Here is a 14,367-nt window from a genome sequence, read left to right on the forward strand (position 1 = left end):
TATTCCTATGTCCTTATGAAAAACCTCAGGCAAGTATTACATAACTTTCCTTTTCTTACCAGTGATACCCATGAAGTGGATATTCCCCTGAGCACCCGTGTGGGAACAAAACGTTACATGGCACCAGAGGTTCTAGATGAAAGTTTGAATAAGAACCATTTCCAAGCGTACATAATGGCTGACATCTATAGCTTTAGCTTAATCATTTGGGAACTGACCCGTCGCTGCATCACTGGTGGTAAGCTTTTGCGTGTGTGTGACATCACTACTGAAAGGACGTTCTAGAAACAACATTGGACCATACTGTCATTTCATGGTGAAAACTCTATTTAACAAGTAACAAAATGATGCATATGCTTTTATTTTGAAAACTGAACACTGTTCAGAAGCGGTAAAGCCTATAAAGTTACACAGTTCTCTATTTTCAAGCAAAACAATAAGTTAGAGTTGTGGCAATGCATTTGTACTATGGTAATTTAGTACATTTATTAGAAAGGCATAGACTTTGCTCTGAATATATTTTTCAGCTTATCTACTGACAAATACCGTTTCATTACTGCTTGGCACTCTCAGCTAGGTAGGAATTAAAAACTCGCCTTACCTAGGGTACCCTCATTGATGGCATCTCTGTTTCCCAGGCTCTGTAGTTTGTCTCAATAGCTTTGTTGGAAGCTGGGTGAAGCTGCTGAGGGCTTATGACCATTTGAGCTTGTGAGAAGCCACAATCATGGAGATTGCAGCTCCACCTTCCAAAGCCTTCTGAAAGAGATGAGCTTAAACAATTTGTGGTTGCACTGGGATAAAAACATTTCAGTATGCGTTTCCTGGGGCTCCTCTGAAAGGAAGCATTGGGGCCGTAAAAACTGACATAGTTAGTGAGAATGTTGTTCTAAAGATGTGACCAGTCAAAATAAAAAAAATAAAAACATTTGCTGCACTCAGGATAAGGACGCTGTTCATTGTATTCTGTTTCTAAAATGTCAATTTTCTGATTTACGCTTTCTTCTAGGTATTGTTGAAGAGTATCAGTTGCCATATTATGACATGGTGCCACATGACCCGTCATTTGAGGACATGCGAGAAGTTGTCTGCATGAAATGTTTACGGCCCACGGTGTCAAACAGATGGAATAGTGATGAAGTAAGTGCTTCTCGCAGCTGCAGAGTGATGGATGCTAGAGTACAATTAAGTGATTATTTTTCTAAAAATATATATATTTTCTCATATTGCACACAAGGGTAAATTCATATGTTTTGCCTTTCCTTAAATTTCAGAACACGTTTGTTTAAGTAAATTATTGCTCGGGTGCTTTTCGGTCCCTTGTTGACTTTAATGAATACATAAAATGTCTTTGTAGTACCCATTGTTAAATCTTCTATTAGTATGTTATAGGAATGCTCTCCTTCACCCATTTACACAACACACTTTATAAATATAAAGCAAAGCATATTGTATAGTTTACTTTACCTTTGGTTTATGCAGCATGATACGGTCTACTTTATAATTGTAAAATGTATCAATTATTCCAAAATATAGTGTAATATTTAAATATTTACCAGATTTCGAACGCTGACTAAGATCACCATCTATTCCTAAAATACCTAGAAACCCTGATTGTCAGGTTCTTTAGAAACCACTTCATATAAACAGAGGAGCTGATTCAGACGCAAGTTACAATGCGCAGAGATTTCACATACTGCGCAAGTGCCAAAGAAAGGAATCTGTTTCCGCATAGACAACAGATCAGGTATATCACACGTACAGACGGAGATTGCTAGTGTGTATGGTTTGATCCGTCCATCAATGAAGCGCACTATAGCCCGTATTCAATTTGAAGCAAAAAGTCCGAGGTCGGACTTTTCGCCATCATCGCCGTTTTTCCAGGGGTTAAAGTATCGGACGCTTGCCCGCTTATTCCCGTATTCAATTAGGAATCTGCAAAAATGTGACCCAGCGGAAAGGTAAGTATCAGAGTCCTGTCACTTTTTGGGGAAATCAGCCTGTAACCCCCAAAGATGGTCGGACATGGCGAATCACTACGGGTACCACCAATTTGGCCTGCTGAAGGTAATTGAGGTTTTTAAACAGCCGCGGCAGGTGTATTAATGCTTCTTTGAAGAAGTGGTGAAGAATAGCATTTAGCTTTATTTTTTTGTAAAAATAACTAGTCCCATCAAATTTGGGGTGCAAGCATATTTTTAAGTCCCTAAAATGATTTTTAAAAATTCATCAAAAAGCCACCTGCTGCAACCACCCGCATTCTAGAAAACACCTGCCGCGTACTTGGGGACCCCCCTGAGTCAATTTCACAAGTTTTTAAGTTGGTTCCCCAATTTTTATTTCCACCCCCAAAATGAAACCACTTTTTTTGGGGTGTCCTGTGCTTATTTAAAAACAAAAATTGACAGATTTCTTTAAGGGGACATTTCAACGGCTGCAGGGTACTTTTTTTAATTCTACACTCCAAAACCCCAATTCTGCACTTTTTTTCCCCACCAATGCAGTTGTGAAAACTTAACCCCCTTTTTTACAAAGACTTTTTGCACCTGCGGAAAGTCTTTGAAATTGAATATGGGGATAAGTGAAAATGACGTCATCGGCGACAGACTTTTCGCTCCAAATTGAATATGGCCCTATGTGTGAAGATGGTCGCTTCTGAGCAGTAACTGGGCACACAACTCGCCTGAATCGTGGGAGTGCCGTGGGCGAGTATGCCAGCTTCCGTGTGCTGGATTGCAGTGTGAGGACGGAAATTGGACACCTGTTTCAGATCCGTCTTTTGCACCCAGCATGGGGTTGGTGCAAGTCCACAAACTGATGATGATGGTTGCTGCCATGGATGTAAAAACAGCGTGCGGGATAGGCTTTCAGTAGTTTAGTATACATGAGCGGATTCTTGCATTAGCATAAAGAAGTAGCCTGCTGCTGCCGTACACTGAGGCGGCAGAATCAGGCCCACCTAGTTTAGTTTGAAACAGTCTTTACCGCTGTCTTACCCAATAAGTGACACGTACTGTAGTGAACAATGTAAGAGATGAGTAGATGTACTATGCTCTGGAAAGTGATAAATTGGTGATTGATAAAGTACTAGCCAATCAGCTCCTAACGGTCCTCTTACAGGCTATGTTTGAAAATTGACAGGAGCTGATTGGCTGGTAGTTTATCACTCTCCAGAGCTTAGTACATCTGCCCCAAAACCTTGTGTGACTGTAGTGTCGGCTGAGGAGATACAGGTGGCTTGGACACACCTTTACCATATCAATAAGTGTGAATTTTTTTGCTGCCTTGTTTCTAAAAATTATTTTCAGGTTTATTGTCTAATACTAAGGGGTCTATGTACTAAGCCTTGGAAAGAGATAAAGTACCAACCAATCAGCTCCTGACTGCCATTTTTTTCAAACACTGGCCCATTTATCAACAAGTTTTATCATGCGCAACTAGTTTTAAAACTGGTTGCGTATGATAATGCTGCTTTAGCCAATAAGCTCCCAACTGTTATTTTTCAAAGAGATGACCTTTAGGATCTGATTGGCTGGAGCACCATTTATCATACGCAACGAGTTTTAAAACTTGTTGCGAATGATAAAACTTGTGATAAATGGGCCCCACAGCCTGTAAAGTGACAGGAGCCGATTGGTTGGAACTTTCTTTCTATCTCCAAGGTTTAAGGGTCTATTTACTAAGCATTGCAGAGAGAGAGAAGGTGGATGGAGATAAAGTACCAACCAATCGGCTCCTGTCACTTTGCAGGCTGTGTTTGAAAAATGAGTTAGGAGCTGATTGGTTGGTACTTTACCTCCATCCACTTTATCTCTCTCCAAGGCTTTGTACATAGCGAGACCTTAGTTCTCGTATGAACATTTGTTCATTTAAGGTATTTAATGCAGATTCTTAAAGCACTTAACTGTGCTTTGAGGCTATAAGTCTACAAAAAATACTAAAGGAAACAAATTGACCTATTCTCTCACACACACTTTCTGGCAAGAGTGTCAATTTCAAGATTGCCTGCAGCTTCCAGAAGCATTGATGCTTAGTAAAATAAAATGGAGTTAAGGACAAAGTGTACTGCTGCCTGGAAGTTTTTTTTGAAAAGTTAATGAAAGTGTGTCTAATGCACTGGCATAGCGAGGACAAAGTACGACATTGTGTCTCACGTCTAATGAGCACTGTTTTTCAATAGCCGCATTTACTTGCACTTAGTTAATGGCTTTTAAATGTATTAAATTGTTTTAAAAATGTATCTGTAGTCAGCCAGTTACTGCTGACTGCCTAAAGGCTCTATTAGTGTAAAAACAAGAAGCCATACATTCACTATTGCACATTTGCCAAGCACTATGAGGGAGATTTATCAAAGCTTGGAAAAAAATAAAGTGGAGAGAGAGAAATTACCAACCAATCAGCTGCTTCCTGTCAATTCTCAAACACAGCATGTAAAGTGACAGGTGCTGATTGGTTGGTACTTTCTCGCTCCACTTTATTTCTCTTTGAAAAATCTCATATTTGAAATCCCCAGGTTGAATAGATTTCTGTGCTGGGGACTTTCAGCTTGTATTTTTAAAATATGTTAGACATATACAGTAGTAACTCATGGTCAGTTAGTTTCAGAGTCAAATATTCCTTAGTAGTATTATAAGCTAACAACTAGACTTGAAATATTTATTTTTTATTTTGTATTGGGATTGTGGTCAGTTGGGAAGCATTTCTGTATTTGGACACCTGTGTCTAAATAATAAAACAAAGGAATTTAACTTTAGGTGTGGGTGTGTGGAATACGCTGTGAGCATCATACATGTAACTATTGGGTCCGCTGTCTTGAAACCAGTTATTCAGAAATCTGCAGAAAATTGAGTGTGGGGAAGAACAAACTGCTAATACACCCGCATAATGTCTGTATAAAGATATCATTAGGTGCCGCACCAACGGCAAAGCAAAGGAGCATTTCTAGACTGTTTCATTAGCTGTGATGGTTCGTAGCTGGTGCAGTATAGTGGAAGACAGTGGTAGACGGAACTCTGGTTAGATGCATACATTTTGACATTTACTACAGTGTATATAACAGTGATAAAAAGCTGTCATTTCTTTTTTGTTTCTTTATCTTCAGTGCTTGAGAGCAATTTTAAAGCTAATGGCCGAATGTTGGGCTCAAAATCCAGCATCCCGTCTTACAGCTCTAAGGATCAAAAAGACACTCGCAAAGATGGTGGAGTCTCAAGACGTCAAGATTTGACAGTGGGAATATGTGTCTCCAGCATTAGGACTCTGAACAGAAGGAGCAGAGTGCTAGAGGGGGCAACTGAGATGTCAGCCTTCCTACCTGTGGCATTTTGCTGGCTGCTATATATTGACTCAATACAGTACTATGTAGAATATTGTGCCGAGTGCATCTCCTCATCATTGGGAGCCTCTGTCTATGTCAGATCAGAAATATTTTTGTTTTTATATTTTATCAAGACTTCTCTCCGATTTCAAAGCTCCAGTTTAATGAGTAATGAATTGCATGCTCAAGCTATATTGCTTTCTGTGAAAGCAGCAACCAAGATGAATTTTTAATTTTTTTTTTGCTTACGCACCGTGGTGTAATAGAAACACGTGAGCATTGCCTTTGTAATATCTGTACCTTTCATGCTCAAAGCAAGAACTTTTTATTGTGCAAGAAGTCATCATTTTGCCTTGTTTTAAAACTCTAAATATTTTTTTCTTCTTTTTTTTTATGAACCCATTAAAATGCCAAACTTATTCTTGATATTACACATAAGCTTCCTTTCTGCACCGTAGAGAAACCACGGAACTTTTGGCATGTATGAACTTAATAGTCACGCCAAAGTATCATCAGCCTCTTTTACTTTGTTCTTATATCAAATGGCCTGAATGTCTGATAAAGAATTTACCTAAAACGCTATTTGATTCTGTGAGAAAATCTCACAAGACTTTCAAAATGTTGTCGTACCAAACAGTGTAAAATTCTACCAGTTTGTACAAAACAAAAAGCAAATAACAAACTTGTATTTTAACATGAAATTTTTGTTGCCAGTGTAAGTCTGAAAAAAATATATATTAGAATATACTAGAATTTATCTTATGATTATGCTGAAGACGGAACTTGGAAACATAAAGTATTCAAATTTATTTTATTTAGTGCCACACACAAGCCATTTATTTTAGACATTTTGCTTTTCAGTGCAGGCTAATTTCTTATTTTTAAAAAATCTTTTGCTAACAAATATATCTTAATGTGATGGTTCAGTGAACTCTGCTACCCTAGTGTGTCAAAGTGGAAGTAACATACAGATAACCCATATCACACGCTGTTGTGTTGCTTTTAATTATCTGCCAAACTGAGAAGACAGTGCCAAAGCAACACTGTTCAGTGCACACTGAAATAGGGATGGCCATTTGTGTGTTTACTATTGATGGTGCCATTGAAACCATCTACGGTGAATCAATGACGGTTTGCACTCATTGATACTTGTCCCTGCTGTAAGGAACGACAGGTTACAGGCCAATCAAGAAAGGGGCTTGGCTTCTGGGGTCAAGAGTGGGACTAAACTCTAAAGTCTGTAGTGGGGTGGGGAGAACAAGCACTAAGAAATCACCTTCCCTGCCATCGACGGCGGAGAAACATCGGATCGCCACCATCATTGGCAAAACCACTGACCATTGGTAGCTGTTACCCATCGATAGTTGATGGCAATCCCTAAACTAAATGTTTTTCCAAAATAATCTTGCCACTAGGGGCTGTGTGAAAGCAAGCACTAAGAAATCATTCCTGCTTTGAGTATTGTCACTTAGCTAAGAAAAACAAAACAGCAAAACTAGATGTGTATTAAATGCAGCATTGTATGATCAGAAAAACAGGAAACACTCTCCTCCATAGAGAGCTGTGCACAAAAACCAATTAATGAGAATCTTATGTAATTCACAGTTTTGAGACCACCATTAAATTAATGGAAAAGGGAGGGCTTTGTACTGTGATTTGTATGTTCATGTGCATCAGTCCCTAATGGCCAGATTATTGCACCTTCAAATTAACCATCTGTTAGGAACCTTTGTCTATATCTGTAAGGTAATTTGTCCCCCAACTTTCAGACTAATTCACTTCAACTTATCATAAAAGTGCAGTGCTTCCGGTGTCCACAATTCCATATATTGTTAATAGTTTATTTTTCTTTTTTTATATAACACAATATGGTGTGCACTTACCTTTAAGTGCTTTTGACTTGTGTCTTCAGTTTTGCTTAATTTTATTAAATTGCCTTAAGGAAATTAATAGTAAAATCCATTTATATGGCAATATACTGTACATTGGGTCTTAATCGATAGAGCCTTACTTTGGGAAGTAGAGGACTGTTTTTGAATATTACAGTCTGTGTCCACATTTTGTTATAATCCTTATAAAAAATAATTATACATGAAAGTAAAATGTCTATCTTATTTTATTGAAAGAATTGTCCCTGTAGTTTTTCAAAATTGACCTAGAAAATGTAGCTTAATAAGCAGATGTTTTAATGATTCCTAGTGTTTAGTAAAGCACAATTATCAGTGTCCACTTTGTAATTGTGTGCATATGGCAATAAGTGTATCACTTAAAAAAACAATCTTTTATGTGGGACAACGCCATTAATGTTGGTACATACAGTTCTCTTCACTAGATTTTTATGAATGACTGCATAAGCTAGGTGTCTTTTATACACCTCTTTAGGGAATTTGGGATTTCTGAGCAAGAAACAGACAACCATTTCCCTGGTAAAGTGTATAATTGTCTAAACCATTGCTCTATATAGGTGAGAATATACAATGTCTCAAATAAGCAATGATCTCATAAGCATTTGGGGTGTTTTTGTGAGTGATTATTTATTATAATGGTGGATATTTATGAACACTTTTGTGTTTGCATTAGGAAGATCTCTAATGGAACATTAGTGTGATTTTAGTCCCTGCAAATGTATACAAAGTCTTCATTTTGTTTTAATGGCCAATATCAAGCCTGTGTAACATGAAAACAAAAGTAATGACCAATAATAATCTAATTGTTTAATTTTATTACAAAATGGTAATAGCTTTAAAAGGGTAGTCCGGTACAGGAAAACATTTTCTTGAATATTTCCTAAACAAATCTGTTCCCTACGTTTAATAGAAACTAAAAAAAGTCACCCTTCACCCCTACTTATCTAACATAGGGGGCGATTAAATTAAGTGGGAATTGAATAGCGCTGGGAGGAAGTTCCCATAGCTATTTAATTCAGCGAGCTGTTTAGTCTGACGAATGATTTCTTCTCGCGAGAAGAAATCCGACTAAAGTGCGGGCTGCTAGGCTGTTTTCCGGCTTAGTGTAGCACTAACAGCCTTGCGGCCGGCTGTTTAATCTGAGAATGCCGGTTCTCGTGACTAAACACCCAGGTTAAGTTGCGAAAACCGTCATTCTCCGACTTAACTATTTCCCGTTGGAGTAAACATCGCAGTAAATTGAGTAGCGCCGGAAGCTCCCTCCCGGCGCTAATCAGTTCCCGCAGAATTTAATCACTCCCAAAGAGTGCCAGCTCCTGATGCAGCTTTTGGTGCTGCAGGACTAAAATGTGCCAATAGAACTTTTTTTCTGCAGCAAACCTCATCACCAATGGGCACTTAGTGCCACCTGACTTTAATTAGCGGGAGATGGACGACTTAAAAAGTTTATACAATTTTTATGCTCCTGTGGTCCTAAAATCCTAAATCAGTTCACTTTGTAAAAAGGCCCTGGTTCTGTTCCGTCCTAGTCAAAGCACAACATCAGTGATGAATATAATGGAAGACTCATTAGAATTTAATGACTGTATTAACCATAAAACTTAGCTCCACTGTGTTATACAGGCCATAATAAAGAAAACTTGCAGAATTGCTCCTAGAGAATACCAAAAGCTGTACTACTTGAGACTGTTATTCTGAGTTTTCTTGTTGCATTTATTTTTAAAAAGAAAATAATAGTAATAATGATGATGTACCATATGGATTGCAAAATGGTCAAACTAATCTATTTCGGTTACAGTAATTTAAGTGGTTTATGTAATTTTTTGTAAACTTATGTGTAAAGTGTTGAATAAGTTTCAAACCTTTGCATTTCATTAAGTATCCACAAATTTATCTTACCCAAACTCCTTATGTTTCTTTATTGGTTCTTCGTGTCCTTTCTTGTAGAGGTCAAAGGGACCATTCTGTAACCTGTGACAATGTGCTCTGTCCTAATGTACCAATGTCTGATCTAAATAGTGTATGATAATGTGTACAATAAAATAACATTGTAGGTAATATAGTAAGTGTAAATAATTAAGAGAATGATAACCTAAATCAGTGGCTATAATATTGATATCTATATATGCCATAATTGTAGAATAACCTTTGAAAATGTAACTTTAAAGATATTTTGTACAGCATCTGGTTTCTAAGGTGCCTTATATTAAGTTTACCATAAATTGCTTTGTCCTGTACACAGACTATGTCCAATGTATCATTTCTAAGTAAATAAGCTTATTTTAGTAAACACTTGTGTTTGTATGTTTCTCCAGTATTAATTCTGATCCTGCTTTTCATGACTTGTAGTAATGTAGTTTCAATTACACATATGAGAAACAAAGTACTGTGCATCTGTCCTACTGTGTATATGCTCATATAGTGTTTATATTTTAATAAGCTTTGAACGGCACAGCGGCTTAAAACCTACATGTCACCTATTTAAAGGGAAAATAAGACAAAACATAAACCATATGAACAAAACACTGTTAAGCATACACCAGAACAAATGGGTCCTTTCTTTAAGGAGACGTATGATGGTTCTTTTACAGCAGGGATGGGGAACCTCAGGCTCGGGGGCCGTATAAGGCCCTCTGAATCTTTTGGTATGACCCTCTGAGCTTTTTTCTTCTAGCCTCATCTGGCTAGCAGGGTGCCTAGAATGGCACACTGCAGCCAGAGTCTATGCAACAGTGCCACCTGGAGTGTCCTTAGGACGCTTCAGACGGTCACACCACTGCCCTTACAGCTCCCCGAAGCATCCTCAGGATGCTCCGGGCATTGCTGTAATCACATGCGATTGTGACCCCCGCCCACATGTGATGTCAAACGGAGGTGGCGTGGCCTGCACCGGGCCCACAAATCATGTTATATAGTGTATATAGCAAAATGGCACTTGGCAGAAAAAAAGGTTCCTCACCCCTGCTTTGCAGTAACGGCTATAGTTTGCAGCTTAAGCTGGGCACACACCTGGCTGTCAAGTCACCGACGGTCGGCAGGTCACCCTTACACACAGCCAGGCGTGCTGATATATCTGCATCGGCTATTCTTCAGGGCAGATGCGATATGTTTGTGAACTACGTCATTCATGGACATATTGTCTGGACACCCCCGGTGATGCACTACAGGTATAGTTCAATGGAACGAGCAGCATATCTGTCAGTGTGTAACCAGCATAAGATTTCAGTTAATAATATGTGAGCAACAGATGCAGATATGGCTGCTTCCTGACACCAGTTTATACTTTTTAATAGCAATAGGAATGTCCGAGTCCTAGCATGTGGATACCGAACCAGTTGCACAGTAAGCTCAATTGTATTTCTTCTTACAAAAATGGTTGCGATTGTAAATTTCCAATAATTGTCAAATGTTTTTTTTTGTGAAAAAGTATTTTTTTTTCAAATCTGTTATACCATACAATATCAGGACATAAAATATATTATCCTGTGCAGAGTATCCTTCAGCAGATATTACTTTGTCATCAATTATGCAACTGAAAATAAGGAACCCAGAGACACCTTGCGTAACTAAGTACGTACACCTTTTCTACATCAATAACAAAGATAACTTGAGCCAGGTGCTATTGATCAAATGCAATTCATTCTTTTATCACCAGGAAGAGCTACTACATCTATTGCCAATATTCCCAGGAGCAGGGCTCCCAGCAACTTACCTGAAATATTTGATTTTATGATGCTCTGCGAACAAATCTGCATCCAGGGCTCTATAGGTAGAAAATGGTAAATGTTAAAGTTCAGTATAGTTTTAGGCTTATGTATACAGATCTGTCCACATACATCTATCCTCCGTGCGCTACATGTCGCGCTACACATATCATGGGAACTCTGTGTGATACTGTAGCACCGAGCGTCTTTCCATGCAACTTTTTACCTTCAACTGCATCTTATTCGCACAACGATGCGAGTATTTAGCACAAGCAGCTTCTGCTGATTAAAACGATATGCAACATGCCTATATATTCTGTGTGCGACTGCGGGTGTATCTGCATATGAAACGCTACGTTAATGTTACACTCGCTGGCATTGTAACGTAGCATTTGGCATGCAGATACACCCGCAGCTGCTCACAGAATATATAGGCATGTTGCATATCATTTTAATCAGCAGAAGCTGCTTGTGTTAACTTCGCATTTGAAGGTAAAAAGTTGCATGAAAAGACACAGCGTTACCGAGTCATGCCACGGCATGGCGCCGAATAGAAGTGCTGTTTAGCGCGCAAGGAGGCTAGATGTATGAGGACACATCTGTAGCTCTCAAGAGAGACAAGCCAGGAAAAAGCCCCTTTTCTCCCACAGAAGCGTTGCTGCACTTCTTGGGTATCAGAGTTTCAGAAGTTCCATCTGCAGTAAAACACATCCTCTGGAACAAAATGCTTTGAAAAGAAGACCAAAGTGGAGCTGTTTGGTCTTTACGGATGTTGTCATGTTTAGCGAAACCAGACACAGCATATCAGCACTAGCATCTCATATTGTCACCAAAACGCAGAAACCACTTTGTGGCACTAGTTAATTATTATTATTTTTTTTACCCCATATACATATATGGAAGAAATACAGATGTGATCTTGTACTCCTAGCGTCTATATGGGAGTGCCTGAGCAGCGTAGAACAATGTACAGCACCATATTTTTCTTTAAATTCTGTGTCTTATTTACATCACAGAGGCAGCGGGTACTCTTTGCCTGGGCTTGTTGGAGGGTCCTGGATCAGCTGCTGAGTCGGACAAATGTTCCCCTTTGCAGTCCTCTTCATTGAAGCTCAGCACATCTTTTTTTGGTGGAGGTTTGGCCACGCCTCCCTAATTTGGCCACACTTCCTAGTACCCAGGCCCCATTTAGCTCTCGGCGGCCCGTCACAAACGCAGCGTAAAGCAGCTCACAGTTTACCAGAGACACTAGGCTGCAACTTTCACTACATATCAATTAGTTTTACCCATGTGCAAAGTTGAGGATGAAGCACAATGGAGCTTGTCATGAGAAAAAGCCTTTGTATCTTAGCACTTTATTTACAGAGTCAGACTCATTAGAACAGTGTAATGTAGTAAAGTAGTTTTGTTGCTTCCAGTTGTTTGTGTGAATAAGATGCACATTATAACCGATTAAATGCTCGTATGGCTGCGTCACACAAGGCCTGGTGAAACAAAAGGGTCTGTTTGGCATGACTGAAGCCACAGTATATGACTACACCTCTGTAGCTGCTAGCAACAGTGAGAATTTGAAGGCACAAATTAGCATCTATTATGTTACTAAGTTCTCCATTTATAAACGAACGAAATACCAGCGGAAATTTTCGTTTAGTATCACTGTGGTACAAACAAAAATCCACTGGTATTTAGTAGTACCCCTCCGGTGTGGTCCAGCAAAGTCCAGGTTCTCGGCGAGGTCCTCCGCTGGGCTGCTGGCAGCCTAACGGGGCTCCAGTGTTTTGCACATGCGCGACGGTCCGTCTGCGCATGTGCATGACTCGGCAGTGCCTGGAAGGCTTTGCTGAAGCCAGAAAGGCACCGCCGGGTCTCCATTGCCGGCAATGGGGCCCGCATCTCTCTCGCCATGATGGCGAGAGCTATGCTGTAAAAACAGCAGTAATCTAAGATTACCGCTGTTTTCTAAATACAGAAAGATGGTATAACCCCTTTAGCGACTGCTAAAGTTATATTTCGTTAGTAAATGGAGCCCTAAAGGATTAATCAAACCCATAGCAACCAATCAGATTCTAGTTAACATTTATCTCTATATAATATAATCTGGTTGCTATGGGCAACATCTCCTCTTTAGAAGGTTTTATAAATTCTCACCAAAGTAAACTTTGCAGTATGACTATGTCCTGGCTGTGAGCACTTATATCTGCTGCATAACATTTTTGTAAAATAGGCCCATACATTTCTAGCATTATCTTTCAAGTGCAGTCAGTATTATTAAAAGAGCCAAAGGGGGATAAGTATCAAGGTTTGGAGAGAGATAAAGTACCAACCAATCAGCTCCTAATGGTCTTTTATCAGTCTGTAAAGTGACAGAAGCTGAATGGTTGGTACTTTATCTCTCTCCAAGGTTTGATACATCACCCCCATAGTCTTGCACTGCTGGGTCTTGATGCTGTTAGGAATTGCCTCTGTATCCTAGAATTGCCACCTGGTGCGGGGAGGGGCATATAGGAGTCCTTGCATTGGCGTTGTATGGTAATTTGAACATTTTCAAGCTCTTGTACATTTTCTCAAACATCCTGATCATTTACAAAGAAAGGAGCTAAAACACAATCTCTCTCTCGATAAAATAAAAAATTGCATAGACTTCAATGGTTGGAACCACGGAGTTCTTAAAGTTCATTACCACCACTGAGGTCTATGGGGGAAGCGTTTATTAGCTGAGAGAGCTTGGGGGCTCGCCTCTCTCAGCCAATGAACGGTCATCCTATACATTTCTATGGAAAAGGCGGAAGCTGAACAGTCATTCGGTAAGTACAGTCCTTAGAGGCTAGTACTGTGTCTGTGGGCTCTGCAATTTCATTTTTTTATATTACCAAGACCATGGATGCCTACATAGACCGAATAGGACCTGAACCAAGAAACCCTTTAATTGTTGCGCACCAATTCTCTGCTGCTCGGCTTTGCTTATACCTCCATAACTGCTCAGCCGTTCGGACAATGCAGTCCCAATTATGACGCCGGTAGAGAGACCTCAAATCTGAATGGTTAGAAGGTATGATGAAGCCTATTCTTCCACTAAAAAATATGAAATCGAAGATCTCCATGTTGAAACTGAACAATGTTTAATGAAAGATTCTTTAAATTAAAAAAGTGACAGTCTAGTAAAATGTTTGTAAAGTTGGATTTTAGTACAGTACAATGAGGATGTGGGAAATGGAAATAATATCCAGACAGTCAAATCGGCACTGAGACTACAACACTGACCCAACAACGCCACAACAAACATGAAACATAAAAGATATGGTTAACAAAAACAAAAGATCACAAACTGCAGCAAAAAATTAAAAAAACAAACCAACCTGAGACCAGAAATAACAGGAACAACAAAACAAAAGTTTAAAAGTGCTTGGAATGTAACAAAACTAATCTCTAGTTATTAGTC

The 14,367-nt window shown here is 39.2% G+C and overlaps 1 protein-coding gene across 3 annotated transcripts in view; it reads left to right on the forward strand.

The window, feature by feature from the left end:
- The window catches only part of BMPR1A (bone morphogenetic protein receptor type 1A), a 103,523-nt gene extending 94,009 nt beyond the window's left edge, over window positions 1-9,514 (forward strand). For all 3 annotated transcript variants that reach the window (XM_088463098.1, XM_088463100.1, XM_088463099.1), the window contains exons 11-13: window positions 63-238; window positions 1,010-1,140; window positions 5,102-9,514. In XM_088463098.1, coding sequence (XP_088319224.1) covers window positions 63-238; window positions 1,010-1,140; window positions 5,102-5,227 — 433 coding nt within the window. In that variant the 3' untranslated portion in view covers window positions 5,228-9,514. The remainder of the gene's footprint in view (window positions 1-62; window positions 239-1,009; window positions 1,141-5,101) is intronic.
- Window positions 9,515-14,367: the final 4,853 nt, after the last annotated feature.

The sequence above is a fragment of the Taudactylus pleione genome, unplaced genomic scaffold, assembly GCF_031769625.1.
Source record: "Taudactylus pleione unplaced genomic scaffold, aTauple2 ptg001314l, whole genome shotgun sequence".
Taxonomy (NCBI): Eukaryota; Metazoa; Chordata; class Amphibia; order Anura; family Myobatrachidae; genus Taudactylus; species Taudactylus pleione.